Source organism: Sclerotinia sclerotiorum, genomic scaffold, assembly GCF_000146945.2.
Source record: "Sclerotinia sclerotiorum 1980 UF-70 scaffold_1 genomic scaffold, whole genome shotgun sequence".
In the NCBI taxonomy this organism is placed as follows: domain Eukaryota; kingdom Fungi; phylum Ascomycota; class Leotiomycetes; order Helotiales; family Sclerotiniaceae; genus Sclerotinia; species Sclerotinia sclerotiorum.
The window spans coordinates 1,674,924-1,699,457 of NW_001820835.1; the positions used below are offsets into that span (position 1 = coordinate 1,674,924).

Sequence of the window (24,534 nt, forward strand, 5' to 3'; positions counted from 1 at the left end):
CGAGGAGTTCTATCTCTCCCAATCTACTAATGCGTCACAACACCCAACACCTTTCACTCGGGCCCTCCTTACTTTTCCGAAGATCCATCGCAACTTCCAAGTCATGAAAAGAAGTTCCACTACTCCAGAACAATCAAGAAAAGCAACTACTGAATCCCAACAAGATCCTACGATTCGCAATAATCATAACTACTAAACCTACTCCCTTCCATCCAACTTGTCAACTTCTCCAGAGCCACGGGACCAATATTCCTATTAGTCTTCATAAAAATCGTCTCGAACGGATGCACATTAATCCCAAAATATCCCCCATCATACAGAACATCTCCCGTGCCCTTTGAACCGCAAAACTTCTCATATTCACTCATCAAGTCAGAGGACTTATCCAGCTTCTCAGATGAGTCTTCTTCAGAACCTTTATGATGGTGATGATGATCCCCTTTCTCCTTTTCAGAAATTTTGTCGTCTTTTCCATTACCAATTCCATGGAACGCACTCATAATGGCCTCGACGCCGTACCCCGCGGCGCGCATCAGAGCTGTAACGCCTATTTCAGCATTAATTGCTCCGTTGAAGCTACGGAAACAATTGTTGATGCCCGGTGTATATTTCTCCGATGCATCGAAAGGGCCTTTAATAGCATGCATAGGCTGGGGTGGTAATTTTGCGAGCACATTTTTGGAAGGAAAGAGCAATGTTTCGATGCCTTGGGAATCGGTAGTCCAGATCATCGATTGGATGTGGAATTCTAGCTCGCAGTTTGCGGTCATGCCGATGAGTTTTGTGGTGTCTGTTATTCGGGAGAGGTAGAGTGAGGACCAGCAGGATTGAGACCAGGAGGGAAGAAAGGGTCCGCGGAGACTGGCGTTTAACATGATGAACTTGCGGTATTTTTTGTAAAGTTCAGTTTTGATTAGGACTTCGGCGTATCCTCCTAGATCAAAACAGTCGTTCGGTCGGTGGATGTGCTTGATGTTGTCTTTTTGGGGAATGTTCTTGTGGATATCTGTTTCGCCGTTTAAGATAAAAATGAAATCGGCTGCATCGTAAAGGCCATGATCTATAAAATATTGGATATTGATTCGTGCTTCAGGAGACTCTGAGAAAGCATATAGGATGATTGGCCGTTCATTCGAGGGCTCCTTGGCTGTTATAGCAATTATTTTCTCTGCTTAGATAGTCTCATTTTCCGCGTTCTAGTGTGCGGGAAAGGGATTTTGTCCATCGTTGCGACAAACATCCGGACGAGCTACGTACTCCTGAACCCGCATTAGGCGACTCATACTGTGATAGGAGCTATTGACTCACGCTGAAGGTTGCCCCTATATTGAACGTCACGAAACCAAACAGACCAGCAAAGGAAGAAAGCACAAATGGTAGCTATCCAAGGCAATTTCGATGATGCATTAGCATACACCATTATTGTTCCGGTGCAATTGAACAATCAAAGAATCAAGGAGTTAGTACTTGAAAGGATGCCAGACATGATGCTACCAAACTCGAACACTTAGGTTTTAAAAGAAGGGTGCGCTCGCTACTTTCTTCAAACATTGCAACATTAGCACCGTGGCAAGAATGCAGAATATTGAATGCCTAGCATGTTTACCATGCTATCTAAGCCGGCATGCGATAAGATCCCAAGAATGTTGCCGGCTTTTAGAAGGTCATCTAATCGTTCCAAAATAGCTATTGCAAAAGGGATGAAGACAGGCGCTCGCTGCGATATGTAGCTCATTGACGACCCAAGAATCTATTAAGGTTGCGCTTCAACTTGACATCATTCATTTTGGGAACTAGAAGGGGTAGGCACATTTGGACAAAATCATCAACAAGAGAATTTTGGTTGTCAAATACTTGTCCGACCGATAAAACTCTGCGAACTGTCACTTCAATTGAAAGCATAGAAGGTATCGTCCCGGTAGCAATTCCAATGTATGGCGCCAACTCAACTTTGGCGCACCCTACTTCAACTTCGATGCAAGTTATCAGAGATAATCCCATGGACCTATGTTCTTCAGATACTTGTCGAATTGAGGATCGTTAGCTGAGGTTAGAAAATTCGCAACTTTATTGTAATATTACCAGATGTGGTGTCGAGGAATGTTTGTGGTAATGCCTGCCTAATCCAGCTAGTTCTATCGTGCATTGGAGATTTTGAATAATCAAGATGAACCCCGATAATGAATTTCAATAACGAGAGCTTCTAAGTTCTCACTTATCAAAAACGCAACGACAAGACAAACAGCTCCACCGTTATCATACATTTCGTTGATAAAGTTCTCGTCATGATACTTATCGGAACTTTTATGATAACGAATGCGCGGGGTAGCCAGGCCTAGGCGAGCCCACCGAATGAGAGCTCAGCGCTGGTGGTCATCATTGCATATACTTGCTACTTTGGGCTTCTAAGTGGATAGCTTCAGATACACCGCATTATCTCATATCAACATGATCGACAGCCATATTAAGCTTCGTGATAAGTTCGTTGCGCGCTTTCAGCACAGATGATTCCCTTAAAAGCATAGGGTCTACCCCCTGACCGAGCAGTAAAAGGTATCTCCAATCATTTCTAAAGGCTGAGTATTCAAAAACTCTTGCCAACTAGCTATACATTACTATCTTCTGCGGTTATTATCTGTTGTTTTGTTTCACGATGGGGGATTCTGAACATGGGCGTGGTGAATTGGATACACGTCCTATCCCGGGAACCATTCATCTGGTCGATCTTGAGGGTGTAATGCGAGGGCAGCATGCATCTGCATCTCGAATACAAGACGTTGTCCTAGTTCCGTCACCATCTAGTGACCCAGATGATCCATTGAATTGGAGCCCAAAGCGGAAGATGCTATCGACCGCATGCATGTCTATGTATACCTTGATGGTTGGAATAGCATCTGCAGCTGTTTATAGTGTCCTGGAGCCCATAAGCAAGGACACTGGCTTGACAATTGATCAGCTGAACGCCGGCACAGGATATATGTTCTTGTTTTTTGGGGTAAGTTACACTATCATGTCTTCCGTCAAATCAAATCATATGCTTCTGGCTATGGTCCTCAAATGAGTGAAGAAGTTCAGGAAAAACGTTACGTTTCCCTGAAATGGATCAAGCGCTTTCTTCCTCCCACGCAGCATGCATAGGGTACTTTCCAGATGGTAGCAGTATATTTGATGTCTTCGGGGCCGGCCGCTAATGTTATACTTGAATTCAGTGGGGATGTTTAATTGCACAGCCCATAGCACTACAATATGGCAAGAGACCGGTGTATCTATTCTCCATGCTAGCAACTCTGGGGTCAGTAATATTGTAATGATCATATTTCCTGTATTTTGCTAACAGAACAAGTACTATGTTATGGGTGCCGCATGCTACAACCAATTCTGCATGGATTGGAAGCAAGATTCTACAGGGGGCTGTGGGAGCTCCTATCGAGTCCCTATGTGAAGTATCGATTACAGATATTTACTTTACCCATGAAAGAGGTGCTTATATGGGGCTATATGCCTTTATGCTGGCTGGAAGTAACTTTTTAGCCCCAATACTTGTGAGTTATGGGATATTGATAACACAATGGCATTCTGACTTACATCATTGTAGGCTGGCTTCATCAACGACGGACAAGGGTGGAGATGGGTGATGTATTGGTGCGCCATCTTTCTAGCCATCGGGTTTGTATTCTGCTTCTTCCTGATGGAGGAGACAAACTATGATAGAGCACCCCAGGAAATGAAAAAATCCGGGGGCAACACGCCTGAAGCGATTACACCGAAAGAGGAGATGATCCAAGAGAAGTCCTCTAATCCTTCAACGTCACTGGATCCCGAAAAAGATGCAACCATTGGCGTTTCAAAATCGGCCACAGAGACCATAGAACGCGGAACCGTTCATTACAAGCCGAAGACGTACCTGCAAAAGTTGTCGCTGAAGGACAAGAAACGAGATTTCAGACTATTCCGCATGGTGATTCGGCCTCTCATTTTCATATCTCTTCCATCGGTTGCCTACGCTGGGTTCTCGTATGGTAGCAATTTGATCTGGTTTAACGTTCTCAATGGGACTGCCTCGTTGATCTTAAGTGCCCCACCTTATAACTTCTCTTCTTCTATGGTTGGATTGTCGTATATTTCACCGTTACTCGGTGTAGCCTGTGCTTCGTTTTATTCTGGTGTCATAGGAGATAGAGTGGTATTGTGGCTCGCCCGACGCAACAAAGGCGTCTTGGAAGCAGAGCATCGACTTTGGTTATTCCTATTATCCGTCATTCTCATACCTTCCTCCCTGATCCTTTGGGGTGTTGGAGCAGCTCAACACATACATTGGTTTGGCCTCATAGTTGCCATGTTCCTGATTGCTGCTTCAAACGGCATTGGTGTTCAGTTGTCTGTCTCTTATTGTATTGATGCCTATAAAGACTTGAGTGGCGAGGCCATGGGTACGCTCTTCCCCCGTTCCATTTGCATTTCTACGTCCCAAGCTAAAAGTGCTTATAGCAAGCGTGATTGTCATTCGAAATACAATGAGCTTTGCGATGGGTTATGGGATCACGCCTTGGGTCACAAATATGGGTTATCAAAATGCTTTCATTGTGGCTGCTTTTGCTGGTCTTGCTCAAGTCTTAACCTTCTTTGCAGTAGTAAAATGGGGCAAGAGTTGGAGAAATATCACAAAGGGAAGATACTACAGATACTTGAAGGAAAGCGAGACCTTAGGAGTCACGCACTAGGAGAGGTAGATGTCGAGAAGCGAGGAAACCTTTAATTAAGTCGTGGCTATCCACCTGCCTGCCACGTTCTTGAAGTTTTGATTCGGTCGATGCCTCGAGAAGACGTGTTCCAATGGAAGGAAGAGTCTATCATAATACTTACACTGCTAAACTTTAGATTATACATATAATGAAATGTACCTTATCTGTTCCATCCTTGGCAGTTGATACTAATGTCCAGCTGCCACTTGAAAAGTCAACATTATCGTCAGATGATTATGACTCGATCAGCAATATCGTTTCGAGACTTGATGTGAATCTGGATCCTACTGTGTTTTGGAACATCGATACTGCAGTATAAACTTGCGCGTCTAGGATACACGACATGACAATCCACACGACCCTTATGTAGTTGCGCATCAAGAGGTAGGAACACCACACGAACCGTGTTGTAATCGGGGTCTCGGATCTCATAGGTAAGGAAGGTTCTTATGTTAAGCGATGAGACTCGTCCGAACTCAGCTCTAGTTGAGTCGCACGAGGCCTTATTGTAGGAAATTTGACGATCTCGGGAGAAAACGAGACACTAATAATAGTTATTCGGAAGAATCGAAAACTGCGATGGACGGCTGGATCCATCCGTTACCTTTATCAATACGGTACAGTACACAAGGAGATTTGATTATGCTTAAAACTGCACACAGGAGCGTTGATTTGATTTGATAAATACTTTTTTGTTTGCTCAGTAAGATACCTTTGAATACGAGCTACATGCCACGTTTTATTGAAATGATCCACAACATATTTTTCCAACTGGTGAACGCTTGCAAATCCACGCACTGCGAAGAAAACATGTTTATATTGACGGAGCCTTTGGGGGGGGGGGGCGAAAATGGTCGTGCATACGCCAAGCTTAAGCTTACTTACTTTCTACCCGGGAGGAGGCCATGAGACGATGTTCATTTTTCTCGGAGCCTTCAAATTCTCAATCTCCACCTCAGTCTCTTTTGTCATTCCACCATTTTTACCCATGAAAAGGAGCCCTCCATGTAGCATTAAAAGCGACCTCAAAATGAGGTTGTGATCAAAAGCTGCGTATCAAGCTGTCACAAAAGCATTTCTTTTGCATGGCAATCGTGATTGGCACCACGAAGTCGGGAAGACCCCTTCATTCAAAATTTTCCGATCGTATTTTAGTATTTATCACAGTGTACGGCACCACCTACCCGTAAGGATACAAACGAGTTACGAACGTCCAGCCGTCAAAAAGATGTTTTAGCATGAAAATATCCTTATGAGAAAGTTACTTCTATAATTTCTTGTTATCGGACATGGTTCTTGGACCTCTTCGAGACCTCATGTACCCCACTTCACACCCTTCCACTCTCCCAGCCTCATTGTGACCTACATTAATATGTTCTCTAAAAAGTATAATGAGTTCTTGGACCTGCACCTATATGTAAGAAACTATGCAGAAAAGAAAAATCGTTGCGGTCGTCCCATTCAGTGATGGGATGGCTGCACAGATCCTGCATCCTTGTGGTGCATCATTAGTAGGCTGCATGTTCTACCTATACAAATCGGACTTTTAGCTACATTCTCAGAGTTTTGACCCCAGAAATCTATGTTACCTTGCATACTCCCCTGTTTGTTGTCGCTGCATATCAAGTCAGGTCATCTCTGTTCTTGAGGTTTAATACGAAGAGTTCGCCTCACTTACAACCTCCTTCACTCCCTCATCGGCTTCTATAACCCTCACAGTCGCTTCAATCTTCCGTGTGCAGTCTTTTCGTTTATCACCAGTTTTGACAAACCAGCTAGGTGTAAGGTTTAATCCGGTCATATAAACAATCTTGCGATAAGTCATATTTGTTTAGCTAATTGCACCTCACACTCGTTCATCGGATTATCGACATGAAGTCTGTGTCGCTCCTCGCCACCGTGGCGTTGGCTTCGTTGTCGAGTGCACATCCTGGACCTGCTATGCCAAAATTGATGGGTGGTAGAGAGTTCCTTCAAACAATCAAAGGTCGCAATGCCATGCCAGCTCCAATCGCAAATCTAGTGCATGTGGAAGAAAGAACACCTGAGGTAGGGCCAAGGGCGGAAGATCCAAATACTTGCGGTCCCGGGGTTGGTAGCTGTGTGAATGCATGCTGCTCCCCAGAAGGGTGAGTAGTATCTCGTCAGTTCGAAAAATATCAACTAATGAAACTAGATACTGCGGTACCACGGAAGAATATTGTGCAGCTCCAGATTGCCAGTTCGAATATGGACCTCTTTGTGACACACTCCAAGCTCCATCTGGTGCTTCGACAGCAAATATTGCACGCCCACACATTGGCGATGTTCCATATGGAGGAGCTGGCGTTTACGATTGTCAAGTTGCTGGAGGTTTGTATTTCTAGGCTCTTGTGATGATGGGAAATGCTGACTTATTTACTTTGATAGACATTGCATTCACTTTTGATGACGGACCGTATCTTTACACTAATGATCTGCTTGACAAACTCGCAGCCTATGGAGCTAAAGCTACCTTCATGATTACCGGTAACAACCTTGGGAAAGGTGCAATCGATACCACCCCAGAGTATGTTACCGTTATCAAGCGTATGATTGCCGAAGGTCATCAAGTCGCATCTCACACCTGGGGTCACCAAAATTTGACATCCCTTGACCCAACAACGTTCAAAAACCAAATGTACTACAATGAGATGGCCTTCAGAAACATCCTCGGGTATTTCCCAACTTATATGAGACCACCTTATTCTGAGTGTAACGACACTTGTGGTGACCTTATGGCAGACTTGGGCTACCATGTAACTTATTTTGATTTGGATACCGAGGGATATCTGAATGATGCTGCAAATCTCATTCAAAAGTCCAAGAACATTTGGGATGCCGCCATTGCTACCGCCAATCCTGCGACAGATAATTACCTGGAAATCGAGCACGATATCCATTATCAAACTGTCTATAACCTTACTGATTACATCCTTGCTTCCATGTACTCTCATGGATTTAAATCGGTTACCGTGGGAAATTGTCTCGGCGACCCGTCTGAGAACTGGTACAGAAGTGGTGACCCTAACGCCGCTGTCCCTACACCAAGTCAACAAGTTTCCGATGACGGTTCTTGCAATGCAGATATCACATGTCTTGGTTCCATCTATGGAAATTGCTGTTCCATTAATGGATTTTGTGGATCTACTGACGCTTATTGCGGTACCGGTTGTCAACCTGGCAGTGGAACTTGCTCTGGATCATCTACAACTTCAACCAGCACTGCTAAAGCTTCAACCAGCACTGCTAAAGCTTCAACCAGCACTGCTAAAGCTTCAACCAGCACTACCAAAACCTCAACCTCGGCACAATCAACTAGCACCCAAAAGGTTTCTACTGATGGGAGCTGCTCTAGCTCCATAACTTGTATTGGTTCCAGCTATGGTGACTGCTGCTCAGAACATGGATGTAAGAATTCTCATTATGTACTCTCACTTTATACTTCCTCATTTACTAACGTCAACTCAAACTAGACTGTGGAAGTACTATTGGTTACTGCGGTACTGGCTGCCAACCCATTGCAGGAACCTGCTCAGCATCCACTACCTCCACCAAAAAAATCACATCCACAACTACCACATCCACGGCCGTTGCCACTTCTACTCTGAAAGTCAGCATTGATGGATCATGTGGAGGTACTAACAAGGAGACTTGCCAGGGAAGCAGTTATGGAAATTGTTGTAGTACGCATGGATATTGTGGAAGTACCACTGCTTATTGTGGTACGGGATGTCAAAAGGGTTTTGGTACTTGTACATAGGGGGTGCACTTGAAGAGGGGCATGGAATTAGAGGGAGATTTACTTTGGTTGTAGATATTTTAATTATTTTGGATAAGGGTTAATGTTTATGTTTAAATATAATAGTTATTGGATAGAAAAATAATATAGGATAAGATAAGATGTTATGTAGTATATCAAGACTTGGGATTTTCGAAATATTTGAAACTTCTGATGTGAAGATCTAGCATGCTAGTGATGCTTTAGTGAGTTTGAATATCTGGCTTGTGTTTTCGGCTTTGTTCATAACTAAATTCTCATCATCTATTATCTGGATCACAGCATGTTAGAAAAACGCTGTTTTAGCATAACAATTCTCTTTGAAACATACAATCATGTAGGTTCAAATCATATATAACATCTCACATCCTGAATCATTGTTCAGGAGGTAAAGCCTGATATCGTCTATCGCTAAATCCACTCCCACCAAAGTTCTCAACCACGACAATCTATCAAACGCTAATACATAAGCGGCAAGCCCCCACTAACAGCACACTACCATTCACTCAATCCCTCCTTCAAAGGTTTCTCTCAATATCGATATCAATATCACAACAAGCCCACCATTCTTCCCACCCTCAAAAATATATCCTGCCTCCTCACAACCTCTATCACAATCATCTCAATCAACTATACTTACCCTATCAAACTCATTCTACTACAACATCGAGCTTACAAACCCCCCTCCAGAAAATGACAACTCAAGCCGCGGATTCTCAAATTAATCATGCGGATGCTATTCATTAGTACGTATCCCAATCTCCCCCTTCACAATCTCTAATCAAACATTACATATATATATAAATACATATAAAAAGAGATTCGAAATCAAGAGAAAGAGAAACAGAGAGAGACAAAAACTAACAGAACAAATAGCTGGGAAAGTATAGAAGCAAATGACGATGGGATGTTAGGAGGATTTCCGTATATCAGTCGTGTGGATATCCAGGGATCGAAGAATTTTTTGGGGAAATTGGGGGTTAAGGGGGTGAAGTTGGGGAGGGCGGTGGATTGTGGGGCTGGGTGAGTTTTTTGGGGGTTTTTTAGTTCTTTTTTTGTGTGATGTGTTTCTTGTTCTTTTTTTACTTGGGGTGTGGTGAGGTTTGGTGGTGGTAGGTTTGATGGTGTGTTATTGAGGAGGAGCGGAGGAGCTCGAAAGCGTTTTTTGTTGGGTCATGCTGGAGAATTGAAGTTTAGAAGCTCATGCCTGTGTGTACTAGTGTATAGAAAGGACAGTTTTATGTTCGTACAGTTTCTGTGGTCATGGTTGAAAGTAGTTTTCTGGCCAGCGTCTTGGTCGACGCGAGCTACTCAATTCCAACCACAAGAATCGCTTCACAAGGAGACCCCGATGTGGATATTCTGAGAGGATATACCTATCATTTTGCCCGCGCAAGGAGAATTTCTTGGTCATCAAGCTTAAAGAATTTTCAACTAACCAAGTTACCAGAATCGGTCGAATTACAAAAGCATTACTCCTAAGTATCGCTACTACAGTTGATATCGTAGAACCAGTGACGAAATTCTCTTCCGCACTTATAGACCACCCAGGAGTTGGTCAAATATATCCTGTCGGTCTTGAAGCCTGGACGCCAGACACAGAAATCAAATACGACTTAATATGGAACCAATGGTGTCTAGGACATCTAACAGACTCCCAACTTGTGGAATATTTTCAAAAATGTGGAAATATGTTGAATGAAAATGGTTGGATAATAGTCAAGGAAAATATGAGTACGCATGCTGGGAATGATATGTTTGATGAAGTTGATAGCAGCGTTACGAGGTTCGTACAAATCATAACATAAGTGAGTGTTTGAGATATTAAGCTTACATAAAATATTAGAACGGATGAGAAGTTTCGGGAACTTTTTGATAAAGCTGGTTTGAAAATATTAAAGACGGAATTGGCAAAGGGGTTTCCAAAGGGCTTGTATCCTGTGAGGTTATATGCGTTGAAACCGGAATGAATTTTGTGTACAGGTAATCTTGGATTTTCGAGATAATGAAGCTCATTGTCTAAATATACTGTATTTTCAGTCCCAGCTATTTCATTTCACAGTACAACATTATTTAACCTAAAAGCGCCTCTCCTAGACTAGTGATCTGTTCAGGAAACAAATTCCAAAAGTCCCGACTCTAGATCTACTCTTCTAAGAGCTGGACTAAACCTAAGATCTTACACTTACAATACCATAGAAATACAAAAGTCATATTATTCTCAAATCAAACAAATACCATTAAAACCAACAAACTACTGATTGATATAAAGACTATCTTTCAAAACGTAACCGGAACTAACTCTATGAGATTTCAATCTCAATTTAAAAGATATAATAAATGCTCAATATTATATACTAATTCACAATCTCCATCCTATATCCTATATCTTTCTTAGAACATATAATACTGGCCAAATAAGACTTACAAAGCACCTATAACGTGGTTTATCAGCAGTCCGCCCATATCACTAGTCCGCACACTTTTTGACCATTTAACCACTTCAAATTCTAATTAATCAATCATAACTTATTCAATTGATTCAAACTATTAAGAATCTAATAATCTAGGATCTATTATACTATTTTGACAAATTCTTGAATTATGACCAATCTTTCCATATTTACTACAGCATCGATTTGTTACGAGGTTTGCCGTCCAGATCACGTGGAAGTGCTCTAGGCTCTCGAGGTGGTTTATAACTAGGCGTCAAGCAGGGACTTAAATAATGACAATGATGCAATTCGTAACTAATAGTAGAGTATACTAAATGATTGATCTTAAGCACGAAGCTCTATACAAAGGAAATCCATCACGATTATATAGACCTTCATGCTTCGTGGCTCGAAGGGAGCGAGGGGATCGAGCATCGATCCTTTCGCTCTCTTCGAGTCCTCGCATCACGTGTTATTACTAATCCCGTGACCTAATTGTTACCTGTCGTAACATTCAACTCTTTATAAAAAGAATTTTATTATATGTTATAAATAATTTAAATATATATTTAAAGGATTTTATATGTAATCTACCTAGTATATATCTAAAGTTCAATTAATTATATCCCTACAAATATAATTAAGGGCTTATCTATCAATTATATTATAATATCATTATATCATTTTCCACAGCCAAGTTACTTATTTATTACATATTTTCTATTATCCCTTCTCTTAAATACTAATAGTCATAATCATACCAAAATCATTTCATTCCAATCCATACCCCAAGTGTCACTATACCAAGTCTCACTATACCAAAGAACCAACTTCTCCATCAAATTAACTCCATCAGATAAATTCATCACTCAACCCCTTCCCTTTTCATAAATATTTCATGATATTCGTTATGTCATCAGTAACTAAGTATACTTTTAAAAACATCAAAATGCCACGCTTGCTTGCTTGCTTGCCTCTTAACTCGCCCCAGTGCTCGCTTACTCACAGCAAAGTAAAAGACTCCCTATTGAAAAGAGTATCATCATAAACATCATGCCTTAAACGCTTTACAGAATAGATAGAAGAACTTGAGATATTTGACTACTGACTACACTAGTAGACGAATAACAAGAGAGTGTATTTAAATCCCACTCAAATATATATATTTCAATCACCGTGAATCGTCCTGGTTTCCGTCATCACACTCTCCCCATCTCCATCCCCATCTCCGTGAGAATCCACTTCCCCACCCGGTTTCCTACCTACCAAAACCCTCACCATAGTTTTCAAACCCCTCGCTCTCTCCGCATTTAAACTAACCCTCTTCATATCCTCTCCACATATCACACACCTTCTCCTCACTTCCTCTTCATCCCACCCCAAAGCCTGCGTTAACAATCTCAACGTATAAGCTTCCAATGAACTCAAAGCCGACACCAACCATAATTTTCCTATCGTCCTTTGAATTTATCATCTGGCCAAGTTCCCATCGGAATCCCAAATTCCCTAACCTTAACATCTACAAACCCTAATTTTCGCAATTTTTCCTGTTCTAGATGCGCAATTCCACGTGGTCGTCCAGATATCCGAGCGGCTTCTTCCATATCACGTAAGAGAGCTGGAATGGGACTATCTTCATCGAAAAATGTAAGGAAAGCTTTATGGTCATCGAAATCCATGATTTCAATCCATCCACCGGGTTTTAAATGTATATATGCTTCGGAATATATATGATCCCAATCACCGAATGCACCTGCCATATTTCTCAAATGGATCAAATCAAATTCGTTAGGTGGCCATGTCCACCCACCTTCTTCTTCCGCGTCATCGATCTCGAAGAAGACATTTAGTGGGACTGCTGTGGGTTGAACTTTGGCAATATCTGTTCCGATTATTTCGGCCGAGGGCCATAGATCACCCATTCCCATAGCCCAATCACCAGCTCCTGTTCCAATATCCAGAATGCGAGTAGGTGATTCCAAAGGTACGGTAGTAAGTTCGTTATCGAAGATTTGGAGGTATATTTGGTGAATTATACGTAGACGATCGAGTTCTTCTTCATCGACTGGCATGTAGTAATCTCCTACATAAACTCGGCCATGCTGTTGTGTATATACAACATCGGAATCGTATAGTGAGCGAGTGGAATTTCTACGTTGAAATAAAGTATTAGCAGACTGGTAAAGTAGTAAAAAGGAGAAATGACAATTAAGGATCTCACACTGTATCTCGATCCGCCTGGCGATGATGAAAAACTGATTTGGTATAAGTAGTCGGTTTTCTATTTTCTTCATTTTCCCTCCGCACTATTTCTCTGGGGGCAAGCGCATCGATTTCGATTTCTGTTTCCTCCTCATTGTCGTCTGGTACAAGTGGTATATCATGATCCGAATGTCTCAATTCTTGAGGAGCATTTACACTCTCATCCGGTACACTTTCTTCTCCTTCATTGTCTTCCTCCTCTCCTTCCCTCGTGGATTTAAGATTGGTACAAAGAGCTCCCATTGACATAACCTTTCCTCAGACTGCTATTCATATCAACTACAGTCCTTCGTACCGTATCGTATCGACTGGTCTCGTCGTCAATATTCCCCAATTCAAAGATCAGGATTCATGTGTCGTCTCTGAACCCGCCATTAGAAGAGGCTTCTGTGTCCAATCGAGTGGGTATGTAGAGTATGTCAATACAAATTTAGATACAGAAGGATGCAGATGCAGATGCAGATACAGACACAGATACCAAAAGATGGTAATAAAAGTATAAACTCGTAGTCAATCCTCGTAACAAAGAACAAAACAACAAACTCTCCCTTTTCCTTTCCCCTCCAAGGTCGAATTTAAGGATTAGATACCAGAGAAGAAAAGGCAAGAAGATAAAGTAAAGAAAAAGACATGCACACTCTCCAATCAAGCTAACAAACCATCAGAGTCGTACTCCCACTACGCAAGCAGGCGAAATTACCAAAGATCGTACTGTGATCCGATCATCAAAAGCGGTGACCTATTTTAGGTAGTTCTTGCAGATTTTAAAAATCCCAGGTTCAAATTAGCTCTTCTTCGATTAGAATCATTAGCTGGTGAGCCTTTTCTTTTGAAATCTTTCAAGCTCGCAGCCAAAAGAAGCTAATCCCAAGTATCTTTGTCCACTACTTTTAGCACTAACCCAACTTTCTAGGCCATTTTTGACAGCGGGTAACCCCATATAATATATTTCCACCACTGGAAACCCAAACTTAACTTACACTACTGTACTAAGTTAACCCACAACTATTAACCTTAACCCACCCACCATCATATATCCCAATTCCCCCAACTACGGATCGTTCCATTTTACGCCGTCCCAAATTCATCATTTACACTTACTTCATGGATTATGGTAAATGATCCAATTGGTTCACAATGCAAGCCCGGAAACTCCACGTCCTTGGAGCTGGATTTATTTAGTGTTTTAGGTTCCGGTCTGTCCGGTTAAATGCAGGTACCTCCACCATTTATTTATTTATGCTCAACTCTTTATCAATTGGTAATGAGTTATAGTCGTATTGTAAGTGATATTCATCAACACAGTATGTTAATATTTTCTTTTTACAGCCGTTACTCTATACCGACCATCATCCGTTCACATTATCTCTTCGACAAATTAGCAAATTGTGTATGGAAAGCATACTAGATACAACATCACAAAATCCCCCACCAAAATTATACTACACGCCACCAAAAACACTTGGGATCACTTAAAAACCCAGCGAACGCAAGAGAGTTGTCCCAAGAGCGGTGTGTGCCATGCTGTACATGTCAGCACATGCATATTTGAAGTTAAACTCGGATGATATCGAATCAATGGACAGCTATTTCTCATTTCTAATATTGGGTTCTTTTTTCTGGGACAATGTTATCATCGATAACTGTTTAATGGGTTTATTCGTTTTGTCCCAATGGGAAGGATACGGCGGAGTTGTATATTCATTTTTCTCGGTATTTCTATTCCCATTATTCTCTATTTCGGATTTCTATCCCTACGAGAATTTCACCTCTATATACCTGTTTCTATTAATCATTCAAACCAGACCAAGTCCTCTATCTTACCACTCACCACTTACAACAATAAATGCATACACCCACCCAACCATCAATCATCAATCCAATCGCAACACCTCACCCAAGCAAATATCTAATCCAAATAACCACCTACCTATCTATCCAACTCCACAACCACCTACCTACCTATCCAACTCCACAACCAACCACCCACCCACCCAACCCACCAATCCGGTTCCAGCGTTGCAACCTTCCAACCTTCCAATCTCTATGCACCCGCGCATCCCAGTATCCCAGTATCCCAGCATTCCAGCATTCCAGCTCATCCGCCACATCCATTCCACCACCATTCATTCCACCATTCCACAAAATTCCCAACTGCCAACCGCCAACCGCCACCATGTCACTGTACCATAGTGCCGTAGTACCGTAGTAATCTGACCAAAAATACCACCCACCACCCCTCATTAATTACTTTAACTACTGACCTACCTAGGTATCCCATCCCATCTTATCCCACATTTTATTATACTGCTAACAATCCAGCGACCCCAACCTACGACTTCTGATCTACAAAATATATAAAACCAATCAATCATGCCGGCGCCAAACCATACTACACTCACTACCTACGGGTACTCTGTATAAAAATTACAAAAAAGGCCTAGAATTATTTTTTATTTATTTATTCATCTATTTATTTATCTATTCTTTACAAAACCCTAATACAGTATATATACCTAATACAAACTGAAATCTTACACATATAAATTTTTTTATTTTTTATTAAAAAAAATTGATATTTTTATTTTATAATCCTATCCTATCTTATTCAATCCAATCCAATCCAGTCCAACCCAATCCAGTCCAACCCAATCCAGTCCAACCCAATCCAATCCAGTCCCTATTAATCCATCCATCCAATTCATTTCATTCCAACCATAAACCCGAAACCCAAAAATATCCAGAAATCAATCTCCACATGAAACCATCGACATCAACATCAACATCAACGTCAATATCATCTACTCATGTACTACGTACTACCAACCAAACTATGTCTACCGATGGGGAATATAAATGAAAAAAAAAGCACGCTCTAATATAGTGTCCGATAACCAATCCACGAGAAAAAACAATAACCCAATCATCAATCACCAATCACCAATCAATCAACCCATTTTCCTTTTTCTACGCCACCAAAACATGAAGCTGAAATACAATGCAACGAATGCAATGCAGAGTCCAGACCAAGCCAGACATGTATAATCTAAACTTCCACAGCTTGAATCATCCCGCTCGAAACACCATTTAACTTTCTCTTCTTGCCCAAAACCATATTATCATTAGCATCAACCACCATTTCTTCTTTGACTTCTTCAACAGCATGGTCATCACCCACCACTTCCGATCCAGCAACTGTGGGGAATGGTGTAAGGACCTTGGTGATATCACCCCACCATCTTTCACCGAATCTCTTATACCAGTCAACAGTGATAGCCATTCCATTCTCGAAACTAGTCTTTTGATCCCAGCCTAATTGTCTAAGTTTGGTTCCGTCAACTGCATAACGGTGATCATTGAATGGTCGGTCTTGCGTATGCTTGACCCACTTGTGGAGCTCAGCCTGGGTGCTGTGGGGAATATTCAAGTACGTGAGTAATTTCGAGCATAATGTCAAATTGGATATCTCATCGTACGATCCAACATTGTAGATCTGTCCCATGGTACCTTTATGAAGAATGGTATCAAATGCATCGGCTGCATCACCAGCGAAAAGATATCTTCTGGTGGGGGTTCCATCTCCATGTAAAACGACCGGTTGCCCACGTTGGAGTAGGCAACTAAATTTGGGAATGATTTCTATTCAATTTTATCAGCCATGTGATTTCAAGATTTGATCAAAGTACTCACTCTCAGGATATTGATGTGGACCGTAAACATTGTTACTGCGTACGATAATCACAGGTAGCTTAAAGCTCTTCTGGTAAGAATGTACCAACATCTCTGCTGCTGCTTTACTTGCAGCATAAGGATTCGTAGGCGCCAAAATGCTGGTTTCCAAAAGGTCATCATCATCATCCTTAACCTCCCCATAAACTTCATCGGTAGAGATATGAATGAACTTTTTGATCCCAAACTTTTTGGCACTCTCAAGCAAAACGTGGGTACCGTACACGTTTGTGTGGGTAAAGGCATAAGAATTGCCAAAACTCAAATCGACATGAGATTGTGCTGCGAAGTGGAAGATTGTATCAATGTTATGTCGTTCAAGGCAGTCCACAACTTCGGATGGGTTGGTAATGTCACCATGGTAAAAGGAAAAATTGCGCTTGTCGTTGAGTGCTCGGGTATTATTCAATGACGAGCAGTAATCCAATTTGTCGAAAGACACAATGTTGTATGCATCGGGGTAGGTCAAAGTCAAATGTCGTACCAGCCAACATGCACTAATAAATGTCAGTCTTCCATTCCCTGCCGCACAAAGAACAGCGATCTTACATGAACCCGGCCCCTCCTGTAATCATGATATTCTTAACGTCTGGCAATGGCTCGAATTTTGTGCTTCCTGTAAGTATTGGAGCTTCCTTCCAAACACCGTAATCTTCGAAGAATCTGTTTTGCTCTCCCTTAGTGGAAGAGTGAGCTGTAAATAAGACGAATTAGTAGATGTTCCCAACTAAGTGGCCGAGAGACATTACTTGGAAGAACCCTACTTGTACCGTTTGAAGCCATTGTGTTTGAAAGACTATCTGCGCAGGTTCGAAAGTTCGAATGGAAAGAAAGTAGATGCTTGAAATGATGGTAGATTGGGAGAGATTGGATGTACGAAAGACAAGGAGATATTCGCCGGTGGTAAGAATGCGCAAGGAGGGAGGGTATCGAGGAGTTTTATTACAGGAGGCTGCAGAGAGAAAAGCCAAGGAATGTTTGAGAGACCAGACGCATTGGCTAGCGCAGGGAGACGTGAATATGATTTACTCTTTCAAAGGCAAGAGTGCGACAATATGCGGAAGGTAGATTCCGGGTCGAGTGGAAGCAGATCCAATCCTAAACAAGGCTATACTTTTGCGAGTGAGAGTGAGTTGAGATTGGTGAATGGCGGCGGCATCTGCAGGGAGAGATGAAATTGGCGTAAAGGGAGATGGATGATATGAGAGAGACAGTCTTTTTTGGATTATCCTCATTGCCATGGATGCGATTATATGAATGAAAACGGAAATGGAAACGAATTTAACAAGCCCATGTCTGATTTCCTTGCATTGGTGAGGTTAAAAAAAGGTTAGAGTGAACGTGGGTTGAATTGGTGTTTTGAACAATAGTGCATGGATCAGGATGTGTTCACTGATGTGGTGGTGCTCCGATGCTTTACTCCATAGGTAGCCATAGTGTTGAGTGTTATTCCGTTGATAAAGTGGAGTATATACGAAATATGACCTACGGAGTACTTTTGCATGTGGAATATGACCCATGGGGAAATTTAGCAAGAAAAGAGGGGAAATAGAATTAGAAAAATTGATGTTAAAATAGGTGTTGTTTGATGATATGTAAGTCTTATAACATCTATATAACATTTGACTTTGTGCTCCTCTACTATGTAACTGATTACACGGAACACTAGAGACGAATACACAAGATCTTTTAATTATTCAATCCGATAACTGCCAGCTTATGCGTTTCACGATATCAGATAATAATCTAATAAAAGCTTATCCACCAAGAAGTCGACTTACTAAGCTGAACTTAACTACTAGACAATTTTAGTGTGTCCGTTACGGGCTATAATGCTGTTCCAAGATATTCTAAGAAATTTCAGGGCTCCAGTCCAGATCTCTGAGAAGTGGTGATTCAAGATCTCAGCCACTATGCAAAGGAAGAAAGAAGATATTTATTACATGATCTATCAAACATTGGATACTTTATTATGTGATAGATATCTTGAGATGAGATGCTTCTCCGTTGCTTCTTCTTCATTAGATTCAATCCTAGGAAGACGCGTAAACCATTACTCTTCTGAACGCGTATATCTGCCTGTAGGATCAAGACTGTAGCGACAAGAAATAAATTAATTTTGATCAAAAAAGCTTGAAAAGGTATCTAATGTATCCCGAACATATAAGCTTTTGATCGTTACAAAAGTTCTATCGATTACGCGGTCTCACTCACCATACCCAGGGAGGGGCTCTTCTAAGGTTCTGCATGCCACACCCTCTCTAAAATAAAATCCTAAACATCCGGAAAAGGAAAGATCTAAAACCAAACTATAGTTTATAACATCTGTAAGGCACAAATTACTCTAGAATACCCCCGTCTGTATTCATGATGTGTGGCATGTTTTAGAATTTGGGTCTCCTCTGGAATTAGGGCCTCCCAACCTCTGCCGAGTCCCCAATGCTTGGTTGGGTTGTTTGCGGTGCAATGCATGCTAATTCCATTAATACTTTTTATTACAGGGTTGTTTTCAATATCAAATTCTTTGGATTGGAATAAGGAAAGCAGCTATATTCTCTGATTTTTCTTAGGAATTTATGTCACTTTCTGGATACCTTCCTCCTATATCCCAAGTAATCACTTCTTCTCTCTATCCAATCCAATTTGTACTCAAGCAACTCTCTACATATATTTTAACACAACACACAAAATACACGCCATGGCGGAAAGATCTACAGATCGTTCAGCATCTATCAGCTCTGCGTCGTCAGAAGCCGAGAGATTCGACGATAAAAATGAAAAGCATACTTTAATGGGTTCACAAGATGGAGACTACAAGTTACGGACACCAGAGGAATTGGAAGATATGGAAGAAGATATTGAACGAGCAGAATTACTTGCTCCACCACCAGAACAGAAACCAAAGGCTCCGGAAAGTTCTGTCAGATCATCAATTATTTGGATGGTGGTAAATACATTGGCGACAATTGGCATCGTGAGTTTTTCAAAACTTCATCCCATCCTACCTCCAATTTTCAACATGGTTCAATAGTCAGGACTGCCGTACGAAAATCACGGCTTTCAATTCTTGGGTGAAATTTGAGTAACGAATCGTTGGAAATACTGAATTCATCTTGAAGATTGATTTGGTTTACAATTTCTCTACAACATTCTAACAAATTCTCAGGTCTTTACCAACAAGGCAATCTTTTCAGATCCTTCTTTGAAACTTGCACAACTCACATTCGCCGCGTTTCATTTCACCGTGACATGGCTAACTCTCTATACACTATCGCGACCACGGTTTGCCATGTTCACACCAAAAAGAATTGCAGTGAAGGATATCTTTCCACTTGCTATTTCTATGGCATTAAATGTCATATTACCGAATTTATCACTTGCCTTTTCCACAGTTACTTTCTATCAAGTAGCTCGAATCCTACTTACACCAACCGTCGCACTTATGAACTTTGTTCTATACCGATCAACGTTGCCGAGAAATGCGATATATGCTTTGATACCCGCTTGCATTGGCGTAGGCATGGTTTCCTATTACGATTCGCTGCCAACGGCTGATGCGAATATCAAAACCACAAGTACGTTGGGAGTAATTTTCGCATTCACCGGAATCTTCGCCAGTTCTCTCTACACAGTATGGATCGCCAGTTACCACAAGAAGTTGCAGGTCAACAGCATGCAATTGTTGTTTAGCCAAGCACCATTAGCAGCCTTCATGCTGCTGTACGTTATCCCATTTGTAGATACCTTTCCCGTTTGGACCGAGGTGCCTGTCAACCGTTGGGTTATGATTTTCATGGTATGTTATCTCGTATTGGACTCGTATATGCATTTGTCACAACAGCTAATCTCTTTTTCCAGTCTGGACTATTCGCAAGCATAATAAACATGTCCCAATTTTTCATCATTGCTCAAACTGGCCCTGTTTCCAGCACTGTCGTTGGACATGTGAAAACATGTTCAATCGTTGCTCTCGGATGGATGACTTCTGGGCGCGCTGTGGGTGATAAATCAGTAATTGGAGTTTTTATTGCAATTGCTGGGATCGTTGCGTAAGCTTTTCCCCTTTTTTTTTTTGGTTTTCCCTCCAACCAACTCCATATCTACTATTTTGGGGCCCCCAGCCCGACAGCTTGGCAAAGCGACCAGCACCGTCTTCCAAGCATTCCTTGGTTTCGAACTATTTTAACGCCCATCCCCTGAAGGCCGTCCCCCCGAGCCCGTAACGAAGTTTCAATCACGGATTCTCTTCTGTTAGTTTTGTCAAACGTTGAATAGTTTTACTAACGGATTTTTTTGTATCAGGTATTCAATGGTAATGATCAAACACAAAACTCAACCCAGGAAATAGACGACTGTAATCAAAGGTCATCTACCTCATATATTATATTTTTATAAGAATTATCACAACTTGAGTATGCTTTGAAGACGGACTCGGAGCATAACTATGTCGTTCGGTGATTCATTCCGTAGACTTGGATATTTACGGAGCATCTCTTTTTATGTGGGATGTTGCATCACAAAGCATCCATCAAGCGGGCGGGGTAACATTCCTCCGTGCATAGTGCATTATCAGGAACCTCAACGGCAGATGATTGTTGAGTCCGTGCTTGTTGTTCACTTAATAAATTTCTAGATCACACATCCAGTTTGATAGATGTATTTCTTATTTTATTATATTATATTCCCATCCCATTTATTATAGCGTCATTCGTTCTTCCTATCCTATATTAATCAATCTTTGAATTTCACGAGGAACTGTAGAATAGGTTATATTTGCGCGAAGAGATACCAAAGATAGCAATAGCAATAGGTAGCAATAGATACCAAAATCAGTCATTTTTGTTTTTTTTGTTTCTTGTTTCCCGGGAAATCGGTTCGCTGTTTTGCGTTACATATGTTGCATTTTTTTCTTTTTCGTTGTAAGATTGTAAGATTGTAAGATTGTTAGATTGTAAGTAAGATTGTAAGTAAGATCTTAATATTGATCTCACTTGCTTCTGATGTCTGACGTCCGTCAACGCATAATGCATCCATGAATTCGGGAGGTTGAAGAATTGGATTAATGATATATCTCAAAGAAGTCCCTTGTTTATAGCCTCAGAGCAGATATTGGAATATATGAGGCGCTGTTGCAAGCAAGGGCTTAAATTTCAAAAAGCATCAACGACATCATTATTGGATTTTTCTGAAAAGGGATTATAGTTTACTGGGTAAATAGCTATCTTTCTTTCTTTCGCCCCTTTGCTAATTTACACTGATGATTTATATTTATGTTTTTGAATGTATGGAGGAAGCTATTTTGTTTATTTGGTTGTAGGGATGCAAGATTACTATGTTTGTGTGCAGATCATTCTAATGATTCTGGATTCTAGATTTGGGATGGAGGAATTTAGAATTAGGATATAAGGATATGACTTGGTTATAACTTATATAAATCTTCTCGAGCTCAATGGCAAATCTGTTAATTACTAGAGCATAGCATAGAGAGGGAGGAAGGAAAGTATGCATACTCCGTAGACATCTACCTACCTACCTACTTCAGATTCTGGAAGAAGCATAGTAGATAGATGAATGAATGGACAGAATTCTGCAAGAATCGCTATTGATCGTTATTGCTATTATTACTGTTAATTGTGCCGCAAAGTTTCCATTCACAAGAGAATCTAATTTCAGTCTTTATATGCTTCATCATCTAGCTCTGTTCATATGCGCATACTTATCCTAGGGATAATTACCATATCCTAATGGCAGCGAACTATCCCGTCCAATTGATGCTGAGTCGCGTATTGGAAGTAATAGGAGTGGTTCCTAGACTGTAAAATTAAGAAATAAAGTGTATTTATTAGATTTAGAACTCGGGAAGAAAGAATTTTTATTTTCGCGCTTCAGAACTCCGTATTGCCAATTTAGGATACATATCTTCACTCGATAAGTAGGTGATGGAATAATAGGGGTCAAAATTCTATGTAAGAGATACTCAACACACTGAGATGGGAGAACTATCAACGCACAATCAAGTCCCTCCCCTTCACCCCCAGAAACCGGAGGCTAGTTATATATCTATCTAACCGTAAATACGCCTCCAAAAAGCCTGCACCGCAACCATCTTCCAATATCTCAAAAAAGTCCTCACAAAAACCAACGTCGATACCCCAAAAACATAATACGCACCCCAAAGCTCACTCCGCACGGCCGTAAAATTCGCAAAAGCCAGAACCCTATCCTCCCACTCCGCAGCCGTAATTTCACCCTTCATCAATTGTTCCAGCAGCTGTGCATCCAGCGCCGCTTGATTAGTACTCGAAGCCACATGCGGACGAAATGTCGCCAGCGCATCACCTACAAAAAGCAATTTTCCGTTAAAGAGTGATGGTTTTGCTATTTCGCGGTCATGAATGGCGGAGATGAATGGTTTGGTGGTTTTTTGCACCATTTCTGCGAAAGGTGCGGGGAGGATTTGAAGAGCGAGTGCTTTTTGCTTTTCCCAGTTCTGGGGGGTGACTTTGCCGATGGGTAAGGTGGTGCGGTGTCGGTGTCCGTCGATGTCGGTCATTATGTCGCGATACTCCTGTGAGTTTTCCGGGTGTATATTGTACCACACCCAGTTGAGTTGTCGGTGCCCTGGGGAAAGATTTCCGTCTTCGCCTGGGATAGTATAACTATGTAGGACACGATTAGATTAGATCATAGCCAGATATAGAAATTTAGATGAGTCACGCACAGAACAATATAGCCACCCTTATACACGAAAAAAGTAGCCTTGCACGCAAAAACTGCCTTCGTTTCCTCGGAAATCTCACTCTCGGCCGCTACCCCCCTCCAAGCTACATAGCCCGCATACTTCTGCTGTAGAAGTGGCTGCAAATTTTGACGCAACCCAGAAGAAGCCCCATCGGCTGCAATCACTAGATCGGCATGAACAGTGGCATGTGAGTCGCTTCCCGTATCACGGTATTGAACCGTGACGAGCTCATCTTTGTATTCGACGCTAGTTACTTCTTTCTCGTGATCATAAGTGGCTGAGCCTTGCTGCTCCGTTGGCTGGGGTACTTGAACACATAGATCGCTTGCCAAACCATCGAAATTGGCTCGCATGACATAATATAGTATCTTCCAGCTCGTCGTCGCCATAGGGAACTTCCACGTGCTTTTGATTTTGACGGCTTGGTCAAGATATTGCACATCTGGACTCGTTACACAGTAAGGTGTCTTTGTCTCATCGTATTTTCTCATGAATGATTGAACATGTTCCATGGCGGCTATACCGGCCCCGAGACTCATTTGCTGGGACGGGTTGTTGCGTTCGAGGATTCGAACATGGTGTCCTAGCCGCCGGAGGACAATCCCGTGGAAGAGAGCAGTGAGGGAGCCACCTACCTTTTTGAATTATGATTGTTAGAATTTGGATAGTGGGTCGAGTATGTTTTCCTTACAATCACAACGTTTAGAGGCTTCTCGGTCATTTTTGCAGGGTCAAATTAGTATTTTTCGATTAGAGGAGTGTGCTGTGGTGATAAGATCAGAATGAATAATGTTTATCAAAAGTACAAAAATATTCCGACAGAAG

General features: G+C 41.5%; 10 protein-coding genes across 10 annotated transcripts; 6 read left to right on the forward strand and 4 right to left on the reverse strand.

Annotated features, from left to right (window-relative positions):
• Nucleotides 1-167: 167 nt before the first annotated feature.
• On the reverse strand, nucleotides 168-1,785 carry SS1G_00640 (predicted protein; the record flags this gene model as incomplete). Its single annotated transcript, XM_001598501.1, has 3 exons — nucleotides 168-1,147; nucleotides 1,309-1,380; nucleotides 1,740-1,785. The coding sequence occupies 3 exons, from the start codon at nucleotides 1,783-1,785 to the stop codon at nucleotides 168-170; spliced, it is 1,098 nt and encodes a 365-aa protein (XP_001598551.1).
• Nucleotides 1,786-2,653: 868 nt separating this feature from the next.
• SS1G_00641 (hypothetical protein) lies at nucleotides 2,654-4,721 on the forward strand (the record flags this gene model as incomplete). Its single annotated transcript, XM_001598502.1, has 5 exons — nucleotides 2,654-2,995; nucleotides 3,210-3,292; nucleotides 3,344-3,542; nucleotides 3,596-4,430; nucleotides 4,489-4,721. 5 exons carry the CDS (start codon nucleotides 2,654-2,656, stop codon nucleotides 4,719-4,721), a joined length of 1,692 nt encoding a protein of 563 aa, XP_001598552.1.
• A 1,893-nt stretch (nucleotides 4,722-6,614) lies between these two features.
• SS1G_00642 (hypothetical protein) lies at nucleotides 6,615-8,523 on the forward strand (the record flags this gene model as incomplete). The annotated part of the gene is made up of 5 exons (XM_001598503.1): nucleotides 6,615-6,871; nucleotides 6,919-7,094; nucleotides 7,152-8,171; nucleotides 8,237-8,373; nucleotides 8,422-8,523. The coding sequence occupies 5 exons, from the start codon at nucleotides 6,615-6,617 to the stop codon at nucleotides 8,521-8,523; spliced, it is 1,692 nt and encodes a 563-aa protein (XP_001598553.1).
• Nucleotides 8,524-9,234: 711 nt separating this feature from the next.
• On the forward strand, nucleotides 9,235-10,511 carry SS1G_00643 (hypothetical protein; the record flags this gene model as incomplete). The annotated part of the gene is made up of 4 exons (XM_001598504.1): nucleotides 9,235-9,287; nucleotides 9,418-9,564; nucleotides 9,992-10,327; nucleotides 10,388-10,511. The coding sequence occupies 4 exons, from the start codon at nucleotides 9,235-9,237 to the stop codon at nucleotides 10,509-10,511; spliced, it is 660 nt and encodes a 219-aa protein (XP_001598554.1).
• A 1,632-nt stretch (nucleotides 10,512-12,143) lies between these two features.
• SS1G_00644 (hypothetical protein) lies at nucleotides 12,144-13,048 on the reverse strand (the record flags this gene model as incomplete). The annotated part of the gene is made up of 2 exons (XM_001598505.1): nucleotides 12,144-12,362; nucleotides 12,488-13,048. 2 exons carry the CDS (start codon nucleotides 13,046-13,048, stop codon nucleotides 12,144-12,146), a joined length of 780 nt encoding a protein of 259 aa, XP_001598555.1.
• A 319-nt stretch (nucleotides 13,049-13,367) lies between these two features.
• On the forward strand, nucleotides 13,368-13,955 carry SS1G_00645 (predicted protein; the record flags this gene model as incomplete). Its single annotated transcript, XM_001598506.1, has 3 exons — nucleotides 13,368-13,405; nucleotides 13,524-13,643; nucleotides 13,904-13,955. The coding sequence occupies 3 exons, from the start codon at nucleotides 13,368-13,370 to the stop codon at nucleotides 13,953-13,955; spliced, it is 210 nt and encodes a 69-aa protein (XP_001598556.1).
• A 2,329-nt stretch (nucleotides 13,956-16,284) lies between these two features.
• Nucleotides 16,285-17,750, reverse strand: SS1G_00646 (conserved hypothetical protein; the record flags this gene model as incomplete). The annotated part of the gene is made up of 4 exons (XM_001598507.1): nucleotides 16,285-16,877; nucleotides 16,929-17,464; nucleotides 17,517-17,661; nucleotides 17,717-17,750. 4 exons carry the CDS (start codon nucleotides 17,748-17,750, stop codon nucleotides 16,285-16,287), a joined length of 1,308 nt encoding a protein of 435 aa, XP_001598557.1.
• Nucleotides 17,751-18,022: 272 nt separating this feature from the next.
• On the forward strand, nucleotides 18,023-18,852 carry SS1G_00647 (predicted protein; the record flags this gene model as incomplete). The annotated part of the gene is made up of 4 exons (XM_001598508.1): nucleotides 18,023-18,095; nucleotides 18,395-18,459; nucleotides 18,546-18,562; nucleotides 18,780-18,852. The coding sequence occupies 4 exons, from the start codon at nucleotides 18,023-18,025 to the stop codon at nucleotides 18,850-18,852; spliced, it is 228 nt and encodes a 75-aa protein (XP_001598558.1).
• An 813-nt stretch (nucleotides 18,853-19,665) lies between these two features.
• Nucleotides 19,666-21,020, forward strand: SS1G_00648 (hypothetical protein; the record flags this gene model as incomplete). The annotated part of the gene is made up of 3 exons (XM_001598509.1): nucleotides 19,666-19,941; nucleotides 20,134-20,763; nucleotides 20,826-21,020. 3 exons carry the CDS (start codon nucleotides 19,666-19,668, stop codon nucleotides 21,018-21,020), a joined length of 1,101 nt encoding a protein of 366 aa, XP_001598559.1.
• Nucleotides 21,021-23,031: 2,011 nt separating this feature from the next.
• Nucleotides 23,032-24,430, reverse strand: SS1G_00649 (hypothetical protein; the record flags this gene model as incomplete). Its single annotated transcript, XM_001598510.1, has 3 exons — nucleotides 23,032-23,626; nucleotides 23,689-24,344; nucleotides 24,401-24,430. 3 exons carry the CDS (start codon nucleotides 24,428-24,430, stop codon nucleotides 23,032-23,034), a joined length of 1,281 nt encoding a protein of 426 aa, XP_001598560.1.
• Between the last annotated feature and the right edge of the window lie 104 nt (nucleotides 24,431-24,534).